The 23,820-nt window shown below is 34.2% G+C and overlaps 1 protein-coding gene across 1 annotated transcript in view; it reads left to right on the top strand.

The window, feature by feature from the left end:
- LOC130655228 (replication protein A 32 kDa subunit-like) overlaps positions 1-23,820 on the top strand; it is an 86,515-nt gene that overhangs the window by 51,107 nt on the left and 11,588 nt on the right. Inside the window, exons 6-7 of the mRNA XM_057457960.1 lie at positions 20,663-20,851; positions 20,984-21,183. Coding sequence (XP_057313943.1) covers positions 20,663-20,851; positions 20,984-21,183 — 389 coding nt within the window. The remainder of the gene's footprint in view (positions 1-20,662; positions 20,852-20,983; positions 21,184-23,820) is intronic.

Below are 23,820 nucleotides of genomic sequence, written 5' to 3' on the forward strand. Positions count from 1 at the left end.
TTTTGCATACCTTAAACATCACCATTTTAACTTTTGTTAAAACATAAATAACCTTACAAAGAAGAAAATTAATATTGAAAATACGGGGTATAACTACAGCTTAACAGATATTTTCTACACTGCTAAAGAAATTATTTATGGTGTAGCAATTAAACACTGCGGTATGGCATAAACACTATGGTGTATCGAAAAAGCACTACAAAGGCTTTATATCGAAGGCATAATCAAACAATTTTATTATTACTTTATTACAGCCTATTTTCAAAAAACAAGAGTACCCCAAATCGCAAACATGTCGCTTATAAAGCAACATGTCCATTGGTAACAGATGGTTTTAACAGAAACTGTTAAATTTAAAAGCAGGGTGGGATTGAGGTTGATCTTGAAGGTGTGTGACTCAGACAATTTACATGAACCTGGTCTGCTTTTTCTGCCTGGTTAATGCAAGCAACAGATAAATATTATAACCCATAATGACAATTTAAACGACAATAAAAAGTTACTTCTTAAAATGGATGTTTTATATCAAAGGAAACATAATTATGAAATAAAATTTACATAAAAAATTTAAAAGAAAATACATTAAATTTATGTATAGATAATTTATTGAGCTTTTGGAATATATATAATTTTAATGCAAAAATCAAACATTTATATGTCAATGTCAAAATAGCTCTCACTGAGATAAATTTTTAAATATATGTCTAGACAGTTAAGCTTTTTGTGTCTTTAAAAACGGATTTCTATCAAAACAGTAGTTGAACAATGACACAAGGAATGACAGAGAAAGTAAGTCTAAAATTTTACTCATTTTTCTAAAAAAAAATGTTAGGTCCTGGTCCTACTATAAAGACTTGGGCCTTCCTTTTCCAGTATGTCAACAAAAACCACATAAACTACATGTTTAAATCTTAGGCAAACCTTAAAACAACATCACCAGTATTATGATATTACTAGTATCTGCTCTTCTGCCGACCTTAGAAATTGAAATCTCAATCAAAATCCACCAACCAATTAGAACAGCCATATAAACTATTTAAATAATTTAGTGAATGGTGTATGAATTTCAGTTGCTTTTTGACTTGCATTGGCAGCATCAGAAGAAACAGCCTCTTGCACAGACCTTTTAATTAAACATCTAAGTTTTCGTAAATAAGTGGCACGCAGGTTTAGGGGAGCATAGATGTAGGTTTGATCTTTCTCCGATAGAACTTGTATATAGTTTTTAGATGTCAAAGTATATTATATAGAATACAATTTCAATGTAGCTCTGGTTTTCACTGTCTTTTCTATTTGATGGTCTGTTCACAACTGTCAATCCTAATGCAGGGATAGAGCTCAGAACCACAAAAGAAGACTTAGACTAAAGAGCTCTGAACTTCTGCACACAAAAACGAAAATGAAGGAGAACTGGGGAAAGCGAGATGGGGGGAAAACTCTTGCGAAAAAACATGGCTGCCACTGTTCGTTCCATCTTGCCAAGCGCACAACAAACATAAACTAAAACTGAACTCTCAATTTAAATAATTTACATATATGTATCTTATATAATAATACGGAGCTTCCGTGTGTCCGTGTGTGACTTTTGCAAAATGGATTATATTCTTCACAATTTTCTTTGATAAAGTCTATAAAACATCACCTAAACATCATCAATTTATGTTAAAATAATATTGACGGTCAAAGGAAATTTTATTAACATTAGTGAAGCCATTACTATGTAAATAAATTTTTGAGGCTAAATAACTTGGAAACGAGGTGGTGACGTCAGTCATTTTTTTACTGAGTGGGTAACCAAGGGCCACCAGGGACCAATTTGGGTAAGTTTTTTAAACCTGGGTCCCCAAATCCGTTTCGGAATAAACCGGTTGATGACGTCATCAAAAAACATTTAAACCACAATATTTTTGTAACTGTTTATCAAAAGTACATGATCCTATACACTTTCTTGATCAGCGTTTCAAGATATATACGATTAAGGCAGCAGGCATACCAATTTTTCATATTTTGGCAGGTCCTCGCTGACGTCTGCATTTTTTTAAACTCCTATATCTCCTTAGGCGTTCATCGAAAAACATACAATTCTGTACCTTATTTTAATCAGCGTTTCTACCTCTACACATCACATGCTAGAATAAACTAAATTTCGCCAATTTCTTTTGTATCTACACTGCTGACGTCAGCAAAAAATCAAAACAACCTATTTTTCTATTGTCCTTCTGCCTAAGGGGATTTCTCCATGGGCCTTATCGACTACCTTTTATAGTGATACAAAGTGTATGTGACAGTAATAGTGGATGTGTTCATTTTCTTTTAAAGTCACCGAAAAAATTATGTCCATTTTACTAGCGGGCTTACTTTGTTTACATCACATAATGAAAACGGCTCAAAATAAATTTAACAGCTAACTTTCGAAAAATAGTGTCATCTCGCCACCAAAAAAAAAACACACAAAAAAAGTACAAGTGAAGAAGTAAAAAAGTGAAGTTGAAAGTGAGAAGTGGAGCTAGAGGTAAAGTTAGGTTACAAGTAGTAAATAAAGGCTAGAGTTTGAAATGGATTTGAAAACACAAATATTAGAACTTTGATAGTTTTAAACGTTAAATTTTTATGTCGCTGGAGCAAGCAGACTTGCATTTTCCAGGAAAAGCCATTTAAAAGCCTCAAATTCTTAGTTTCATATTTTACAGCGTTTTTTAAAAAAAAAAAACTAGCCAGCATGTTTGTTTACATTTTGTTGCATAATTGTATTTGTCCTAAAATTCAAAATGCTACATAAAGCAGTTAACTGACTAACTTTGGTTTGTTGAACTCACTGAATGTTATTGTTTTTACATTACTATTGCTTCTCGTTGTGTGTTTTACTAAGCATAAATAGCTAGCTTTAGTTTTAGCTAAGTGTTCCCAGTTTAAGTATATTTAGCTGGGTGTCTTAGTTACTGTTAACTAGCTAATGTTAGAAACCAAGGCCTGCTACCCATCCTATGGCTAGCTCTAACCTATGACTTATGTTATTATTCCTCTTTTTTAATTATCTATAGTTTAGTTTCAAAACTTTTCTTCTTTAATGAGCACAAATTATGATGTAACATGCTAGCTAGCTACCTAAACAATTGCAGGATAATGTGATGTATTTTTATGCCCATAGAGTATAATTCTTTTTACATTTACTGTAAATGTTACAAGGGGACCATGTGTAATATGAATTTTTTTTAAATTTAAAGCGTGTGTGTTAAGTTATTTTTTTATTGTTTTGTTTCTGACATCCTGTTAAACTTTTTTCAGCCTACATGTAAAATACCAGGTTATTTTTACAGGGGGTTGTAGACATTTGATTTGAAATTTACGTGGGTTTATGACTTATTTTAATTTATGAGAGGATGGTATGGTTGTTCGTATTTTTATTTGTGTTGCAAACTGCTGTTTTTTAAAATTTTGTGTAAACTTTTGTGGGAAAAAGACTTTTTGGTGAAATTTGCCTCCACTAAAGGCTGTTGTGTAAGCTAATGGCTTTTTCATATTTCGTATTATATACTTTTGTTGGGGAGAACTAAACTGTATGTGATGTCATTTTTGCTGGAAGAAAATTGCATGGTTTCACGTTTTTGTTAAGAATTTAACAGTGTGTTCTGGATGCAATGTTGCATGGGCCAGTGACATGTTTTGTTTAGAACCTGATGTATCTGAAAATGCTAAAAAATGTTAAAAGGAACAAGAATGGTGTCCGGCATTAGTGTGCAGTTCGAGTCAAGTTACAAAAAACAGAAAAAATTTCTTTGTCAGGAATTATTTTCTGGTTTAGAAATTATGAGATTTCCAGATCAGGAAATTTTTTTCAATTTTCTGAAATTTATTCTGATTGAACCCAAAAAATGAATGAGATATATATATTTAAAGATCTTCAGTAGGTGTTAATAATTCCACGAGAACCACCTGTTAGAATTTATATAAATGCCTCTTTTAAAACGAATGTAGACATTGAAAAAGTTTCCTGATATAATATATAGTAAAATAATTTCTGTTTCTATAACCAGCCGCACTGGTGTACGCTCAGGGGCATGGGTAAAAAAGTAGATTTCCGCATCAACCTTTATATATAAAGCATTTACCGTTAACAGGAGAAGGAACGTACTATCTGCAAAATATGCAGCTAGCTATGTTCTTTTGCTGACTTTGCTTAACTTTTTGGTTTTTAGTATAAAATTGTCAGAGACAAGAAATTTTGTGGATGATTATAGCTAGAACAAGCTATGTGATGGGACATTCCTACAGAGTAGAAAGTTTCTCACTCAAAAAATAGCTAATTTTATGCTAGCCACGTTGGTAGTTTTAGCCCAGTTAAGTAGTTAATTTTATGCGAGCTATGTTATCTGTCTGAAAGAATTTTTCAAGCTATTATGTAGCTAGCTAGCTAATTTTATGCTACATTCAAGTTAAAATTGCCAAACCATCACAACATTACGATTCTAATCCTCATTGATCAAGTTTTTCTGCACCATTACAATGCCACGATTATAATTGACCGATCATGTTAAACGGCATTGTCGTTGTTGTCTAAATGTTGGATTAATTAACAGTAAAATTTTCTGCAATTTTTTTTTCATCATATGTAAGTATTTTTGGTGCTGTTCCTTTTTTAGTGGATTTCTTTGGTTCTGCATAAGTGTTTTCCAACATATTTTCCTCTACTTCAGGAGCATATATTTCCTCTGCTTCTATTGTTTGTTCTACTTTAAAGTCATAAGATCGTCTATTAATTTTTTCTGGATCTTTATCTGATGAACTTGAACTTAGATGTCCCGTGGTTTCTTTCTCTTTTTGTCCGAATCAGAGTCTGATGATATTGATATAACCTCTATGGGTGTGGGTCTTGTAGGTCGTGTAGATTTGGTTTAATCAACAGGTTTGTTTGGTTCTCTTAGCAGCTGCTCACTTTTCATAAGAAGATTTCTATGTAAATCTTTAGTCTTTCCTATTCCATTTTCTCTTTACGTGATATGCTAGGATGTCAGGATTTTTTGTGATATACTAGGATGTGAGGGTTCTCTTTTTCTACACCATACACATTTTTTCCCAGTATAAGCGTGTGCCACCACAATTAGAAACTTTCTTAACTAGCACTCTATAACGTGAATTCCGATGCCATATTTACGTTTTGTCGTACTTCTGTTTGCTTGAAGCTGCTCCTTGCTGACTATTCCTTTTTGCTATTCACATGCTTCCATTTCGGCACAAAGTCATGGTGATCCATATCATTGACTTTTGTTGCTTTTTCTGTATCAAAAATAAAATCGATCGGTAAATAATGTCCTTCCCTTCCAAAATCAGAAAATGAGTAACCCGTTGATCGATGTACAGTGTTGTTATGCAAACATTAGGTGTTTTACATGATCCTTCCAATTCGCCTTTTGAGTAGTAAAAATAGTCTTCAACCATTTCCCATTGGATGGTAAGGAGTGGTGTTTGACGCCTTTATACCAGTCAAAAGATGAAGTTGTGCCGTAACTTATTGTCAAATTCTCGACCACGATAATAACGAATTCTTTTTGGTAGGCCAAATAGAAGAACATACTCGTTTGCAAAATTTGTGAAGTGATCTACCACGACCAACAAATAATTAAAATTACCTCAAGATTGGTCCAAGTGTTAATAATCATGAGATGATCTCAAATGGTTCTATCATTTCAATAACCTTTATTGGTGCTTTTTTCCACAATTATACATGTACATTTCTTTGTGATAAATGTTTTGATGTCCCTCGACATTTCTGGCCAATATAACTATCTTTTGCTAGATCAATGACTTTGTCAAAACTCAGGTGTCCCATGTCTTTGTTCAGATATCGGTATGCCAATACCAGATCATGTGAAGTTGATGGTAAGATATACTTTTTTTTCTCATTGTTGCCTATTCTTATAAGAATACCATTTTCGTTCATCCTCGAGTTCTGAAAGTAACTGAATAGCCGCCTTACTTTTCTTGACATGATTTTGATAAATGATGCCTTTGGTTTCCTACTTTGTTTTACTGAGGCGTCCACAGGTCCAATGTCTGCACCATCTATCTGGTCTCTTTTAAGGTTGTCCAGATTAATTGGTGGATTGTTTGTGGCAATACAAGTCTTTGCAGTTTCCAGCAAGCCCACCTGTTTCTAGCCATAGAGATCATTGGCCTCAATACTTAGCGTCTGATGCTGTACTGTTCAACATTTTTATGTTGCGCTCAGCATCTTCGTGTTGTGTTTCTACGTTTTACGCTCATAACTTCTGTCAATTCAGCAATATTTCTGCCACTGTAAAATGTTTAACAGTACAGCTTCATAGTCTACATAAACTGGCCTTGCATGAATTGGTGGAAGTTTGTGAAAATCACCACATGCTATAACAGATATTCCTACAGATAAAATGTCTCCTGAACATCCAAAAATTTAGCCGTTGATGAATATGTAAAACAGCTTGTTGACCCTTGAGGTTTCGCCTATTACAATAATGCTTTGCTCTAAAAATTTATTTCGCAGCATGTATCACTAAACTTTTAGAATATTTTTAGCAAAACTTCTATCCGCTGGTATACTCCAGGCTGAATGTATTGTATTGCTCTTTACATTGATGACAGCAACACCAGTGGGTGCCAGAACGAGAATCTTATCTTATCTAAGTTCCCTGCAAATGCTTTTTTATCATGTCAGAAATTGTTGTTATCAAATGGGACCTGCACTTCTTTTTAGAAAGATATAAATTGGCTCAGTTTAATGGGGTGCGTTGCATGCTTAACTTTTTGTGTAATTTCTAACCCAATCATTTACAACAAAAGTTTGCCTTGAAATTCATTTAATGGTTGGATTTTTTCATCGAGTTCATTACCGAACATCTGAGGTTTGAGTAACCAATTGTTCTCAATCATGGGTATGTTTTCGTTGTTTTCTTTATTCAGCGGAAAAATCAATGTTATTTACATTTGTGTGAACATTTATCATTGCTTCTTCAACAAGTTCACTGAATGGTTTGCAAATTCTTTTATTTCTATTTATAATTCCTAATACACCTTTTTCCAATGATTTCTCTAAGCAAGTACCCAAGTTTTCACTTAACAGTTCTGCTTCCTTCCTGTGATGTTAAACACATTTTTCTTTTCGCAAGCACAATTTTTTCTTTAAGGACAGTAGAGACAGCTTGTTCGGATAAGGAGATTCCACTTGAATCTTAGCATGTCTTCTTTTAGTACTTCTGGCTGGCTGTCATTTTCATCTTCAGATGTTGGTTTTATTTTGATAGAGTAACTTGACAAGAAGTCAGCATGACACATATGCTTCAACATAGCTCTCGAGTTTTTTTGTTTTACTTGGCCTGTTTTGTTCTTTACTTCGTGATAGTGTGTCACTTTAAAAAACACCCAGTCCGGTGTGTGAAAGGTTGGCGCTAGGAAGGGCATCCAGCTGTAAAACAATGCCAAAACTCTTTATTAATGGCCGTAAAAACAGTTCATCAGACAAACTGCGTAAACGAGGCTGGAACTCTAAGGAGTGAAGGTGTCGCGCACGGTAAGACAGATGACAGGTGTGAGCATCGTCAGACCATTACCCAGCTATTACATCACAAGGTAGATAACACTAGGTTGAGGATGGCTAGTGTAAATGTTGGTACTCTGAGAGGTAGAGCAGGTGAAGTAGTTGAAATGTTAGAACGTAGATCTGTTGATATGTGTTGTGTTTAGGAAGTTAGGTGGAGAAGAGCTTCAGTGAGATTTGTGGAAGGTAGGAGGGCAAGGTATAAGCTTTTTTGGATTGGTAATGTGATGAATATGGAGGAGTTGGCATATTCGGATGTTATGCGTGTTAATAGTCGTATTATAGTGATAAAGTTTTTGCTAGGTAATAGGATTGTCACTTTTCTGTCAGTTTATGCGCCACAGTGTTAACTCAGTTAGGAAGATAAAGATAAGTTTTATGATGAGTTAATAGCAGTCACATCAAAGTTTGGATACACTGAACATGGTGGGCGGCGTCATGGTGGGCGGCGACTTTAATAGTCATGTTGGGAAGTCATTTGAAGGTTATGGAGTTGTGCATGGAGGCTATGGATTTGGGAGTAGAAATAAGGAAGGGGAGAGATTGCTTGAGTTTGGAATCGCAACGGACATGGTGGTTTGCAACACATCATTCAGTAAGAGACAGAGTAGGCTAATAACATATGAGTCAGGTGGCTTATAGACACAGATAGATTACTTCCTGGTTGGAAAGTCAGACAAGAAAGTGGTGAAGGACGTCAAAGTTATATCGGGGAAGAGTGTGTTTCCCAGCATAGGTTGCTGGTTTGTGATATTATCTTGAAGAGTGTTAAAGAAGCCAAGGGAAAGTACAGGCCCTGTCGTAAAGTCTGCAAGCTGAAGGAAGAGATTGTAACAAGACAATTTATTGCAAAAGTTCAGCAGTTAGCCCACAATGGTCAATGTGATAGTGACAATGTTGAAAGTACTTGGACTACTTTGAAGAATTGTCTTCTAGAAGCTTCTGATGATACCTGTGGGTGGACGAAAGGACCAGATAGACATAGACAGACCTGGTGGTGGAATAATGAGGTTGACCAGTGTATAAAGGAAAAGAGGAAACTTTGGAAAGAGTGGAAGTCAGGTGGTAGTAAAAATATTTACTTAAGCGTCGTGCTCGTACAGCAGTGTATAAGGCAAAATCAGAAGCAGAGAGAAACAGATTTGCGGATGTGTTAAGAAGGGAAGACCAAAGATCATAGGTGAGAAGTAGTGTATACGTAATGATGAAGGTGTTTTGGTTAGCACAGAGGAGGAGAAAAGGGTAGCTTGGAAGAATTATTATCAGAGGTTGCTTAACACTGAGTTTAATTGGGATGAGGATAATTTGTCTGATGATGATGTTGTAGAAGGGCCAGCTATCCAGATCAAGACAGAATGGGTAGTGGAGGCTATTAGGAAGTTGAAGATTGGAAAGGCAGCAGGAGTATCAGGTATTGTTGCAGAGATGGTAAAAGCATCTGGATATATTGGAGTTGAGCTTATTACAAGTTTTGCTAATCAGATTATAAAGGATGGTGCTATTCCAAGTGAGTGGCAGTCGAGTGTAATAGTGAATTGTTTCAAGGGCAAGAGTGACGCATTAGAAAGATGTAACTATAGAGGTTTGAAGTTCGTTGATTAAGTAATGAAAGTTATTGAAAGAGTGATTGATAAGTTACTTAGAGAAAGAATTGATATAGATAAGATGCTATTTGGTTTTGTTCCAGGGCGTGGCACTACAGATGCAATAGTTTTACTCAGACAGCTTCGGGAAAAGTATTTAGGAAAGAGAAAGAATCTCTATTTTGCCTTTGTAGATTTAGGGAAAGCTTTTGATAGAGTGCCACGTAAAGTTATTTGGTTGGCTATGAGAAAATTAGGTGTGGATGAGGGGCTAGTTACGATGATACAGTCCATGTACAGCAGTGATGAATTAGTGTAAATGTTGGTGTACATCAGGGTTCTGTACTTAGTCCTTTGTTGTTTGTTCTAGTCTTAGACGCGCTGTCGATGGAGTTCAGAACAGGTTGTCCATGGGAGTTATTGTATGCAGATGATTTGGTTCTCATAGCAGAGTGGATTGAAGAATTAGTTGAAAAGTTTGAGAAGTGAAAGAAAGGACTAGAAGAGAAAGGGCTAAGGGTGAACACAGCAAAGTCTAAAGTCATGATTAGTAGCATTGCAGCCAAGTGTGACCTTGTAGTTGGAAAGTGGCCTTGTGGAATTTGCAGGAAAGGGGTTGGTAGTAACTCAATTTTTTGTCAGACTTGCAAGCATTGGGTACATAACAAGTGCAGTAGTATTGGTGGAAGGTTAAGAGCTGACATTCAATTTGTATTTAAGCGTTGCAAAGGTGAGATTATAGAGAATGAAGTATTTCCAGCTTCAATGATGTACAACAGTGGCTCGTTAGAGATAGTTCAGAACTTCTGGTACTTAGGTGATATGTTGGGCAGTAAAGGGGGTGTTGACAGAAGTGTTACTTGCAGGATAGGTTCTGCTTGGAAAAAGTTCAGAGAGTTACTTCCTTTGTCGACTAGCAGAGTCTTGTCAATTGAGTTAAAAGGTAGGTTGAATGTGTAAGAAGTGTTAGTGAGACATGGGCAGTGAAGCAGGAAGATCTTGACCGTTTAGAAAGGAATGATATGAGAATGGTTAGGTGGATGTGTAACGCCAGTCTGAGAGAAAGTGTTCAGATGAGCTAAGAAGCAGGCTAAGTATCCGTAGAATTAAAGATGTTATCCAGATAAGAAGATTGAATTAGCTGGGGCACTTGGAAAGAATGGAGGGGGATAATTGGGCAAGAAAGTGTAGAGACTTAATAGTTCCTGGGGCAAAGCCCAGAGGCAGACCGAGAAAGACTTGATACAGTGGAAGAGGGTCATTAATATACCCCGTCCAACCCATGCTAGCATGGAAAACGGATGTTAAGCCGAGAATTATGATGATGATGATGATGATGATGATGTTCCTCACTTTCTTGGTACTTTCTGTTTTGACCCTCTTTCCTTTTTTTTTTCTTTCTGAACAGATAACATGTTGTTACCGGCTATCTGACTACCTGTTACTATTCTGAAATTTTGTGTTTCGAGACATCTAATTGTTCAGGGGATTATTATGTTATGTAGTTTTAACTTGTTGCATAAAATTTAATAAAATTCTAAAAGAACCAATGTACTACTTTTGATTTTTGTCCCAAACTATTACGGCTATAATGATCACATAAATAAATTTGTGGACACCTCCAGCTTATAACAAAACTAACGCCGATAATGATGCACAACATTCCATGTCCTTTATTGGAATGTGACAACTTATAAATTGCAACTAATACTTTCATCTGCAAGAATATTAGAAATATTTTCCAAGCTTTGTATTTGTTTGACTTCATTTTCAACAGTCTCACTATGCAGTATTTTGTTCCTACGTAGAGGACATAATTCAGATTAGCTGTGTTCCAGATGGAAACCTTTTTAAGGCCTGACAAAACAATCGCAAATAGAGAATTGCACATAGATTGTGTGTCAATAAAAGCTCTGAGACTGGCATCCCCTTGATGGAACGAACAAAGTGCTGACTTAAGAATAGCGCAAGTCCTGAATTTATTTCATTATCCCTGTAGAGTAGTACCTTCTGCTAGCAAAAGGGAGTGGTAATGTGCGACTGGGTAGAACAATTAGCCTCTAGAAACGTACTAAGCCTTAAAAATATTCTGGTTTTGCAGCTCATTTTCTTATACTTATTTGACTGTTTGTGGTGTGCAGCACGATGAACTCTCTAAAAGCTGTAGCATCGTTTTCATATTTATTTGCAGACAACTTGATAAGGAGAAAACCTGACATAGGGATAGGGATATAATCTTGCAGGGGTAAACCTTGGTTTTAAGTTATTTACATTTGAAGTCATCACTAATAGAAACTATCCAGTGCAACTCCTATAGGATGGTTATCACTTACATAATAAGCAATTTTCCATGTAATTTGAACTTGAGTTAAAAAATTTAAGTTAGCAACAAAGGAGAGCACGTAATTTTTTGTCTGTAGAATAAAACTACTACCCTAAACACAACCCCAATTAGTACCCCATATTTTCAAGTAATCCAAATTTGGTATTTCTTAGCCTAAAGTTTTTTTCTAAAGTAGTTACTTATAAAATACTTATAAAAAGATGTGGGTTTGCTGAGGGAAAAACTTACCGGTCAAATATGTAACAGATCTATCAAATCAAAGACACTGGCTACCATGATACTAGTAGCCACAGTAGAAAAGTTTGGTGAAAGGCTGTAAATATCAAATCTTTGACGTGATTTGTTATCCCCTGTGCCTGAAATTTTACAGTGCCTCCAGACAAAATCAGAGAATATGTTAAAATTATATTTGAAACGTTAATACACAACATTAGAGCATATGTTGTTCAGAATCTGATTTAAAGAAATGAAAGCGGATTCTCAACTGCAGTGTGTTCAGGCTCCAGGCTGTCTTTGCCTCTATCTATCTGCTAATTATTTCAAAGATTTCGTTCTGCATGGCTAAAAAAGTTAATAAAAGAGACTGTAATTGTTTAAACGACAAACTTTGTCTGATTGACAATAAATGTCTTACAAAAAACATTACATACAAGGCAAATATTTCGCTGACTTTACCAGGTTACGAGGAAAAAGTTTATATTGGAATTAGCGAAAAAAAATTGGGCATACAACTGTAGCTAATCTTAACATTGTTCTTGTTTTGTGTTACTTGTGGTCTTCTGAAAAATGCTTTTTTTTAAAGATTTAAAAGGCACTTCCCCACTTCCCCACATTGCTGTTGTATGGAGGATTAAACCAAATTATATTTCTTTTACGATTTTTATTTTGGCTTTACGGAGTTCTGTTAGTTGGGTGATATTTCAATTTGTGATTTTATCCAGAATTTTTTTGTGCGGTTTTGTAGCTTCATTTGATGATAGTTTTGATAAATATGTTTTAATGGATAATGGGATTTGCTTTATAATATTTGGCGGATAGTTTGATTCTTTGTGTCTGTATGCCCAATATGGAATCTATAATCACTGCCCACAACAAAAATATTATGTACAAAAATGATATACCATTATTAAAGACTTGTGACTGTCTCAAGAAAGACGAATGTCCATTGAACAACGAATGTTTGTCAAAAAATATAATTTACGAAGCCACTTTATTCACGGACAATAACCAGGCAGCAAAACATGTAGGACTTTGTGAAACAACGTTGCATTCAAAGATACATTCGCCATGAGCAATCATTTAACACCAAAATATACCAAAATAGTACATCGCTTTCTACAGAATTCTGGAACAAGAAAGAGCAAGAGAACAGGGATCCATGTAAACTGGAATAGAAAAACATGCCCGTTGTGCCCAACTGAAAAGTTTGAGATTGCAACCCACGCAGGGTTGAACTTATTAAACAAGAAAAAGTATTTGCTTTCGTCTTTTGACGGTAAAATTGACCACATAAAAAGAAGACATAATTAACATTGCACTGTATTGTATTTTAACGAGTCAGTTTGCCGAGAATTGTTGCTCTTGCGGCAGCATGAAACGTTAAGTACAAACAAATATTCTGTTGTTCTTTATACCTAAATTTATTTTTGCTCTACTGCAATGTATAGAGCATTGTGACTTATAATAATTTGTTCGAAATATCTGAAATTGACTAATTCACGAAAATTAATCTTCGCCAAATGCATTTTAACCTCGCAAAATAAATCTTCACAAAAAATAATCAACTTAAGATAGTTACAGTCAGAGGGGAGGAACGTTAAAACTTCAGTCGTATGGAAACCTAAATTTACATTGTGTATTTTTATACACAAGAAAAAAGAAGTTTTTTATATACTGGAGAAATGTGACGCTCTCTATGAAAATCGACCAGTCCTCTTTTCGCATTAAAAAATACGAAATATGGAAATTTCGTATTAAAAAATACGGATTTCGTATTTTTAAAAATACGCAATTCCATTTTTAAAAATACGAAATTCGTATTTCGTGTTTTTTGAAAAATACGAAATACGGATTAAAAAAGCGTACTTATGAAGTAAACATTAAAAATAAAAGCTTTAAAAGTACATGGACCAGAATGTTTTGCCGGAAGCATTTGTGGCTCTACTAATACAAAAAATATTCGTTAAAATCTAGCCGTTGCGCTTGTTTTTAAATAAAACTTATGTAGTTTATTATAAGCGTTTCGTCAAAACAAAGGAATGTACTCAGCCTGATTTCCTAGATTGACTTCGTATTCTTTGATAAATTTATAATGAAAAAAAAAGTTCGTTATTTCCCATTCTAGGGTCTAATTTTGTGTTGATTTAATTTTCAGAAGAATAAAAAATTTTTTTTGCTTAATCAAGAGCACGCAGCATTTAATTATTTTTCACGTTGCACATAATTAGATTATTTCAATGTATATATTTGACTTGTTCGTCATTGGGTTTCACAAATGTAATTTGTGATGTTGGTGTATAAGAACATTCTACACGATGCATAAGAACAAAGTAATCTGGATTTAGAATAATTAAAACAGTTATTTTTGAATATCTTTTTTCCTTTCTGCATTATACATGAATATAATATTTAAATATTTTAACACGGAAAATTCATTTTTGCAAGAACAAAATTAAGGCCAAACCAGCCGTTCGGCGGGAAATTTCTACGGCGAATTATTTTTGAACGGAGGAGTAATTGTTTCAGTTCTCCGATTGTGGAGAAAAAGTGCTCGCGTTATTATTAATTATTTCCAACAGAAAAAGACAAAAGAAAAACGTGACAGTAGAAAAATTAGTACAATTTTTTAGCTAATAAATGTAACTCAATGTTAAAAGGGTGCTGGACAAACCAAATCTTTAACTTCCTCTTTACAAAACTCACGTATTTCATTGTAGAGATATAATTTTCTCTCTGGTGACAATGCTGTTGGTTTTATTTCTTCCAACATTCCAGTGGGTACTACCGACGCATCTTTAAGCAAATTCTGTGACAGTTCTTTAGAATCCCGCAGTTTTTTAAAAAGACGGTTCCTGGTCAGCAGAAGAAAAACGGAAATGTTGGTACGACTTGATTCGATCTAATTTTTTTAAAAAAGGTGCTAAATAGTCTTTCCAGTTAAAAATTGGTATAAGCAGTTGACCATTCTCTAATCCGACAAGCTCGGAATAGTTTGTGCCTGATTGTAATGAAGATTTTTCAACACACTCCACAATGTCCAGTAGACTTGAAATAAACGTTACATTCGTTTTCTTCTTTAAAAGTCCGAAACACGCGTCACAAAGAAATTTTGTATGACCAGCAATCATATAATCGTAGTAAATTTCTTTATGAAATTCATTTATTGTCCTCCATAAAAAATATTGTAAGAACGCGTTGTTCTTGTTTTGTCCAGAACAGTTGTCAGCGTTTAAAAAAAACCTTTTTTTCACCCAAACCATGTTTTTCAAAAAATAAATGAAGCAACGATATCGTGGTGTTTGCGTCTTTACCTGTGTTAACAGCCTCATCTATGATATAGTTAACTTGGCGTGGAATACCCTCACAACATACACCAAGCAACCCAGCTTTTCTTGGAGTTTTTAAAAAAACTGGCATGGGTTGTAGTGGATTAATCGGGTAATGCAGCTGTTGCGCGTAATCAAAACTGTAATGGTTGCTCCCGTCATAACTACATGGTAAATTTCTGCATTCCAACTTCCACGAATCTTTTATAGGGGCTAACTCGTCTCTTAATTTTTCGCATTGTTATCTGTATAAGTCACGTTCACTATCAGCACAGTACAAATGAGTTTCTTGGTCATGTATGAGCTTCATCTTTTCTAACTCGGTTCGATTTGCTGATTCAATTATGCTTTGCGTGTTTTTTGGCATGTCCAGCACAGATCAGTTTTGGGTTTAGTTATGACTATATGTGGCGTTAATTCGTTCCATTATTTGCAAAAGGTGGAATACTGCATGGAAGGATGATTTTTGTTTTTGTTAGCATCCACATAAAATCGCCATACAATGTATCTATAATCGTGAGATGGGAGCAATAATATTGGACGTTTTGTCCGACGAAGGTTCGAAACGAGCTACAGACATGTCCGACCAAACTGTGGCGGACATTTTGTCTGACGAGTCTCCAAAAATTCTCCAAAAAAACAAAATATTTTGAGGCCTGTTCTATTTTCCGTTTTCTGGCAGTGTGGACTTGAAAAATTGCACACGGTTTATAATTCGAATTAAAAAAAATAGATAAAAAACCTTAAACATATATGGCTAGCATTATTTTAAAATAAAAACATGCTTAGAATCAGGATTATGTTTGACCAAAAGTTAAGAATATCGCTGTGTGCTTTTTTTTGTAACCATTAAATCCAAAGCGTATTTTTTAGAAAAAATGCTTAGTTCTAAAAATACGTATTTTTAGAAATACGCGTATTTTTTAATACGGAATTCGCATGGAATTAAATAAGCAATTTGTCACAGAAGTTACAAAGTTTAATTAAAGACTCCGGCTTTTACTATGCATTCATATTTTCTTATTCGTAAATAAAAAGAGTCTAATTAAACTTGTATAGAATAGTATAGAATGAATACTTATTAAAAATTTGTTTCTATGATTTTTAAGGTGTATAATATGATGTTACAAGGCCTAATTTGTTAGGAGTTTGATTATAGTATCAAAATTTATTATTTCTCTTTTCTAGTAAATTTGAAAACTAATTTTTTGCACACATTTTTGTTGGCATATCTAAAGTTCCTTTCTTTGTGAAATGTAATATTTATGCCTTGGCTACTCCCTAATTTTAAATGGAATCAAGAATACGGAATAGCTTTTTAAAGTTTGTTTGATAATGTCAACTTTTTATCAGAGATCTGTAATAAATAAAAAGTAACAATACTTTTCAAAAACATTTCACCCTCAAGTTATATGAAACTGTTTTATATGGTCTAGTTGAGGCACAATTTAAATATTGATTGTTTATTCTGTCAGTTTTTTGTAGTTTACATTTTATGCGACATAGCTACGCTCTTCATAAACAATGGTTTTTTGTTACATAAATTTCAGGAGGGTCACTTGTGGAAGGTGCGATTAGCTGCCGGCCAATTATTTACCGTTCCTTTTTTATATTCTGATCACAGTAACTGACCGGCCATTATTTTAGGCGGCTATAAAGTGAAGGGGACAACTTTAATTTTTCTTTGCTGAACTTTCAGAAAAAACCTAAATGTGAGCGTCATTTTTTTACTTTTTGAAAGTTATACCATAGCCACTTAATCCCTCCTGCTTTTTGTGGACTTGAACCATGCAATAAAGTGTAGCTAATTCAAGCCTGAAAAAGCTGCAGTTTTTAAATACAGCAAGTACAGTAATTATTAGATACCAGTTAGCATAAAATTTTAAAACTGAAAATTTAAGAAAAATTAATCACATTTCAACTAAATTAGATCGCAAATGACAAAAAATCGCCTGCAGCGACCTATTTTCACTATCTCACTTTTTATAGTTAATTTGCTCCCGGAAAATATTCAGTGTTTTTAAAGCATATTGTCAAGACGATTAACATATTGTTCTGGTACGGAAGCCGACGACGGTCAAACCTGGTTTATTTTCAAAATCAACATTTATTTTCGAAATCGGCATTTATTTTCAAAATCGACATTTAATTTAGAAATCCACGTATCTGTTTTTAAAAACCACATTTATTTTCAAAATTGAGTGTGCAAATCAATTTTTGCAGGGACATTGTTTTTCTGCGATGTATGAAATGGATTTTAAGTTCGTAATCTAGAAATCATTTCCCATCAAATTGAGTGTTGATCCATAATGGTGTGAAAATCGCGTGAAAGTAGAATGAAAGAAGCTGTGTATTCTGGTGATTGAGGTAATATTTTGCATTTCAATCACATATTTTGCAATATTCGTGGAACAAGAAGAGGTTTTATTTTATCTGTGGTTTAAACAGGTTTTAAGCCAAAAATTTTAAAACACAAACACGTTCACATTATGGTTTAACTTTGAAATCTCATTTAAAACCTATTTAAAACACACTTAAATGGTCAGTGAAGGAGAAATAATATTAATATTACTCATTCTCACCTGGAATGTGTTTGGTTTGTTTATCACAATTTTGTACAGGCTGAATTAGATCGTGTATCGCTGGAATGGAATTTGCATAGCATTTGCAACTCCTGGTACACTTTGGTAGCTGGAATACCAAACGAAATGTATTTTCTACCAAACGAAGGGACGAAGCTTGTGAAATTTACGAAACAATAATGACGATTTCTGGTTGTTAATCAAATTAAATCCTATTTTGGATATATATCAAGTGTAAACAATGTCTAACATTAACAAATCAGCAATGTTCAGCGCTGCAACATAAACAAGCAACAACATACATATCACAAAACTTTGCGGGTAAAGATTATCGTAAGCTTAAATTATTCAGAATTCTCGCAAAATTTTATATTAAAATAAACATATAAGCACTTAAAAAATGTAAAATTAATTCAAGTCTGTTATTGTTTCCAACAATTTATACTCTGCCTTGACCTCCAATAATAGCTTCTTTTAACGATTTTAAATGAAGTTATACGGGTGTCTACGTCTACCTTGCATGGTAAAAATAACGTATTGGAGCAGGTGGAAGAACATGGCAATCGATTCTTCCTTTCCAAATCGTAGAACTCAATTTTAGGCTGTTCTTGAAATCAAAGTGGGGGCACCTCGATTGCCCCAGTGACAAACATTAGTATTTGACTATATGTAAAATCGTATGCATTCCCTTCGTGAAAGTTCTGAAGAAAAACTTCCCATGCATAAACTGTTTCATCTTCCTCAATTTTCTTGTTGGAGCCTATAGGGGAGAAAACATAATGTAAAAAGATCGGTAAAAATTGCTCCAAACTTGTATTTATGCCATTTTTGATCTGTACAGAGTAGAGAAAATATTGAGTAATGAGTGATATGCAGATATCATCTTTGTCTCAAAATTTTGCCATGTATATATTGATGTATCCATAAGCACTAACATCGTCAGTATATTGTCCAAAAGATTTTAAATAAATCGCTGTCATGCACTTCATACAAACTTGATAATATGTCTCTCTCATCTGAAATTTGGGGAAGCAAACTTTCATCCTCTTACTAATCAGTAATAAAATCGAATGTGCCCATCGATAGACATTTTAAACCAAGACCACCTTGAAGTACACTCCATTCACACAATGCACAAATTTTCGTTTAATGCAGGAATATCATGCACAAACCAATTGCATTTGAAAATCTTCGAATTTGAGAGTTCTCTCATAAGTGTAAAGTATCTTTTTTTTGGTCCCCCACCATCAACTGCAGATTCACCAGCAAATTTGACACACGCTGGTTTGATGTATAAAAATGCTTTCCTTTGTATGATTTTCATTGTTGTGTTAAATAATTTGTTTCTACTAATAGTGATTTGTACTACATCATTTTGCCAAGAATCAAAACTGGAGCAGAGATTAGCTGCTATGAAAGTTTGAATTACAGTCTCAGCAGAAATGCCAGCATTTATACTAATGTTTTTCGAATTTTTTAAACTGGTCATTACAGCAGCATCACCATCATCAGTGATGTCAACAACATAATTATCAGATTTTTCCTTCAAAACAGACAAATAGTTTGAGTACTCAATGTTTTTGGAAGATGATGCACCTAAAATGATAAACAATTCATCCACTTAACCTTAAACATGTCCAATATGTATTAAACTTAAATGCATAACACAAGAAAAGTACCTACTTTGCGTGCTGATAGACAAAGAAGAAGAGCTTGTCCCACTATAGCAATATTGTTTTTATTCAGGACATTCTCCTTGTTCTCCTAAAGTATAAAATGTGGAAAATAAGTAAATATTGATAAAGCAACTAGCTAACCAAAACATTATGTTTCTTAAACAGTATTAGAGCACAAGCTGCCTATTTTACATACTTTTTCACTTTAGCTTAGGCTGAAGACTAAAAAACAACTTTTAAGCTACTGGTGTAACATTCACCTTGCTCGCCACAGCATGTAGACGGTATATACATGTGTTGCCATTAAATGTGTTTTTTATTTTTTACAATTTTATACGCATTATATGCAGTGGCTTACACGTTAATATATAGTTAGCTATAGTAGTTATTATGAGTTAGAAAACATAATCTTCTTACATTAAATACCATTGATGGTGGTAAATCATTCTTATCCTCGTCAGTTTTTTTCTCCTCCAAATCATCAACTTTACAAATAATGCACAAGTCAATTTTAGAAAACGGTTTTGCAATTTCCTTTTTGTATTCACCAACTGTAAATGTTTTTAGTGTTCCAAGAACAGGATATATCTGCATCATGATTAGCTTGTTTTTTCTAAGCGATTTCAGTAACCTAATTTGCAGTCACGTCCTTTCCCACTTTTACTGGAATTCTTGATCCACGAGCTTTATGTAAAACTCCTGTGTCATTAAACTCCAACATCTATCGTCACATATCATCCCTTTTAAATATTTAACCCCCTTTCCTCCACTTACATGATCACTAATCCCACAAAATCTTTTATTTCTCTTTTCTTTCTTCTTGTCCAAGAAGTTAGAAAAGGAAAATGGCTCGTTTGTAGAAGGACGATGAACGTCTGGTATAACTTTATCATTTAAATTCATTTTCTTTCCATAACGGACACAGAACGTATTTTCTAAGGCTGGAAATTTAGTCCCACAAGCACCGCAGTACTTGTCCGCCATGTTTACTTTTTGCAGATTCTAAAACGCGTTTCCAAAAGTGGATTTTAAAGCCTGATTCTAAAACTCGATTCTGAATACCGATTTAATAAATTCTAACACACCTTTTTCTGAAATGGCAAGTCAGCAGTTTTGTTAAAACTTTATAAAAAGCTTTATAAATTGCGATTTCGAAAATAAATCAGATTTGATGCAGAAATGTTAAAATCCGATTTATAATTCTGAAATGTTTTTTTAAAATAAATATTGATTTTAAAAATAAATCACATACCATCCTGGGCTTCGTATTCTTGGAATGTAAAGATATCTTGCGATATGTTAAAGTTATGTGTTGCGTAGTATCTCTATTTGATTTTTTTAGTATAACTGTCTACCGGTATTTAGGACAAGTCAGAAGGTTACAATAGATCTGAATGTCGAGAAGATACATATGTTCGTGTAATTGGAAATATGAAATCATTTCAGGAAGGAAAAGTAAGAAGTATACTGGCCTTCCACATGATTCCATTAACAGATTTCAATGAAATAACGTTTCATCTATTAGATGTTATACACGCCAATCTCTGTCCTAAGGTATTAAATTTGTAGTGCTGTGATATTTTTATTGTTGTAGGTATTTTGTGAAAACGAGATAAGAAATCGTTCTTTCTGCCTAATTTTTTTGGGGCAATGTTTACAGTTTTAGTTTTCTAATTTCCGTTTTAGAGAACTGACAACTGTCAAGCAGATCAAACCTCCCAAAATTACGGAATTTCTTCTGCATATGGTTTGACCACAAATGACGCAGGTTTGACAGGTCCACATAAAACTGTATTTAACTATATATCTTCATGCATAGCTGAGCAAGGGATTAGTGTGAATGAGCTACAAAAAAAAATTCATAACCTGGACGAACAACAACTCAGGTAAACTATTGTTTTGGTTTAAGGTTACTGTAACGGCTTTGAGTACGATTGTTATAATCGTGAAATTCCCTAAGAAGTCTAAAATGTAGTTTGTTATTGTATAAATTTTTCATTTTAACATAATAAACAAAAAACGCTAAAAGACAAAAGTACTGGAAACTAAGTAATCAAATTTATATTCTCTTGTTTAGTACAGTATTGCCTGACATGATCACATTTAATTTTAAAAACGCATAGTTGGACTTTGATCTGCTGCGTTTCCGCCCTGAGCCATTCGTTTCTTTTTATTGAACCTGGAGTACTTTAAAACATTTAAAACTTTTTTCCTTCTTAAAATCTCATTTTTGAGTTCCAGGGACAATACCTTTGGAATAAAAAAAATAAAATAAAAATGTGATAGCATATTTTACCTCCAGGTGTCGAAACAAAATGCTTTAGGTCTTTTTCTCACAGGTTTTCTAACGTATATACATCACCACCACACACTTAAAGTCTGCCATTTCGATAGGAAAGAAAAACTAATAAACCAGCCGTTTCGGCAGGAAGCTCTACGGCATATTACTGATTTGTTCGTCCTCTACTTGGGAGTATTTTCGTAAGTTCGATAATTGTGCAGAAAGAGTGCTCGTGTTATTGATTAATTACTATCTCACCTGCATGGATAGTATTGGTTTCCAACTGGCTGGCTGGCTGGCTGGCTGGCTGGCTGGCTGGCTGGCTGGCTGGCTGGCTGGCTGGCTGGCTGGCTGACTGACTGACTGACTGACTCAATCTCGATGATGATCCCGCCACTGTTCCCTAAATTGGAATTGAGAAATTGAAAGGGAAAACCGCCTATAACATCTGTGAGAATATATATTTTTGCTGTCTATGCCTGTTTTATTCATATTTATAGTTATATTAGCGTAATCGCGATGAAAAATATGCATTGCAAAAAACATGTGCTCCCTGAATTGGATTTTCTGTCCCAATGATTTTTAGTCACGCATTTCACCTTTTTGACTTTAAAGGCTGTTATTTGGCAAGAACAAGGTAATATAAGTTTTCGAAATTCATTTCACTGCGTTTCCACCTTGCAGAGATCTATACCAGATCGGGTGTTTGTATCTTTGCTGGCTTTTTTCGATTCAACGAGTTATCAATACACTATTGAAACGCTTTGTTGAAGAAAACATTTGCAGCCAGGCATTTTTTTGGTAAAGTTATGTTGTAGAAAGTGCATTTCAGATAAGAATTTTTTTTTTTTTTAAATTGGGTCATTTTGGGCATTTTTAAAAATCTTGATTTAATCCAAAAAGGGAGCACATTAAATTACGTATAAAAACAGAAACGCGATTACCTACACCAACAAATTTGTGGTATAATTGAAGAAAATTGAATGAAATATCGTTTTATTTTATTTTAAACTGTTTTAAAACATTTCTTGCCAATAAAAAACGCATTTTGCCACATAACTTACGTAGCAAATTCCAAAAAAGGAGCAATTTTTCCAAAATGTTACCCCGATTTCCCCGTTTTTTGAAAAATTGATTGTTTAGGTTGTTTTAACAACTCCAAGCTTTAAAATTATGTTCTTTAAGCGTTTTTTAAATTTTTCTATACTTTAATAAATTCTGGTCCAAAAGTCCAATCTTAAATGATAAAAACTGAAGAAAACTAAATAAAATCGGGGAAAATTGCTATATTCGGGACGATCTGAACTACAACAGGAGAGATGATTTAGAAATTGAAGGAATTGAATTTCTATGGATTGAATTCTTCCCCAAAAAATCGAAACCGTTGCTCATTTCTTCATGCTAGCGACCCCCTGATAACTCAAAATACCTCGACAGAAACTTTTTTGAAAATTTAACAATATTTTGGATGCGATTACAGCAGAGAACAAAGAAACGATTATGTGCGGGGACTTTAACTGCAATTATAAGGTCCCCGGAGACCATTCCGACTTGAAAGATCTTGTAAAACTGCACGGTTTCAGTCAGTTAATAAAGTCTTACACGCGAATAACAAAGAACAGTAAAACACTTATCGATTTGTTCTATACGACAAACAAAATAGTAATTACCGATACATTGGTGCACACAAATTCCATAAGTGATCATGGTTTAATTGGCATCAATAAAAAAATGAACTGTAAACGCTATCAACCAAAAAGAATAACGGCGCGTGATTACTCTCGATATAACAAAGAAGACTTACAGAACGAACTTCGTAACATACCTTGGGAAAACTGTTTAGCTGTCGATTTCAAGGCTGGGATTTATTCAAAAATTACGTCACATCTACCATCAACAAACATTCACCACTGAAGGAGAAAAATGTTCGGGGAAAGCCCAGTCCCTGGTTGACACGAGAAATACGTCAGTTGATGCACACAAGAGATTATCAACTACACCGCTTCAAACAAACTAGCGTTGATGCTCATTGGGACAATTATAAGAAACTCAGAAATACTGTAACAAAAAAGATACGTGCTGCAAAAGCAAACCACATCAGAAATGTATTTAAGCAATCCACTGACAAACCTAGCGACTTCTGGAATCAAATCAAAAACTGCTATCCTACTAAGGGTACATGTGCTCCAAGTAAATTTTTCAAAATCAATGGGGAAAATGTATCGAATCCCAAATGTATATC

The sequence above is a fragment of the Hydractinia symbiolongicarpus genome, chromosome 8 (genome assembly GCF_029227915.1).
Source record: "Hydractinia symbiolongicarpus strain clone_291-10 chromosome 8, HSymV2.1, whole genome shotgun sequence".
Taxonomy (NCBI): domain Eukaryota; kingdom Metazoa; phylum Cnidaria; class Hydrozoa; order Anthoathecata; family Hydractiniidae; genus Hydractinia; species Hydractinia symbiolongicarpus.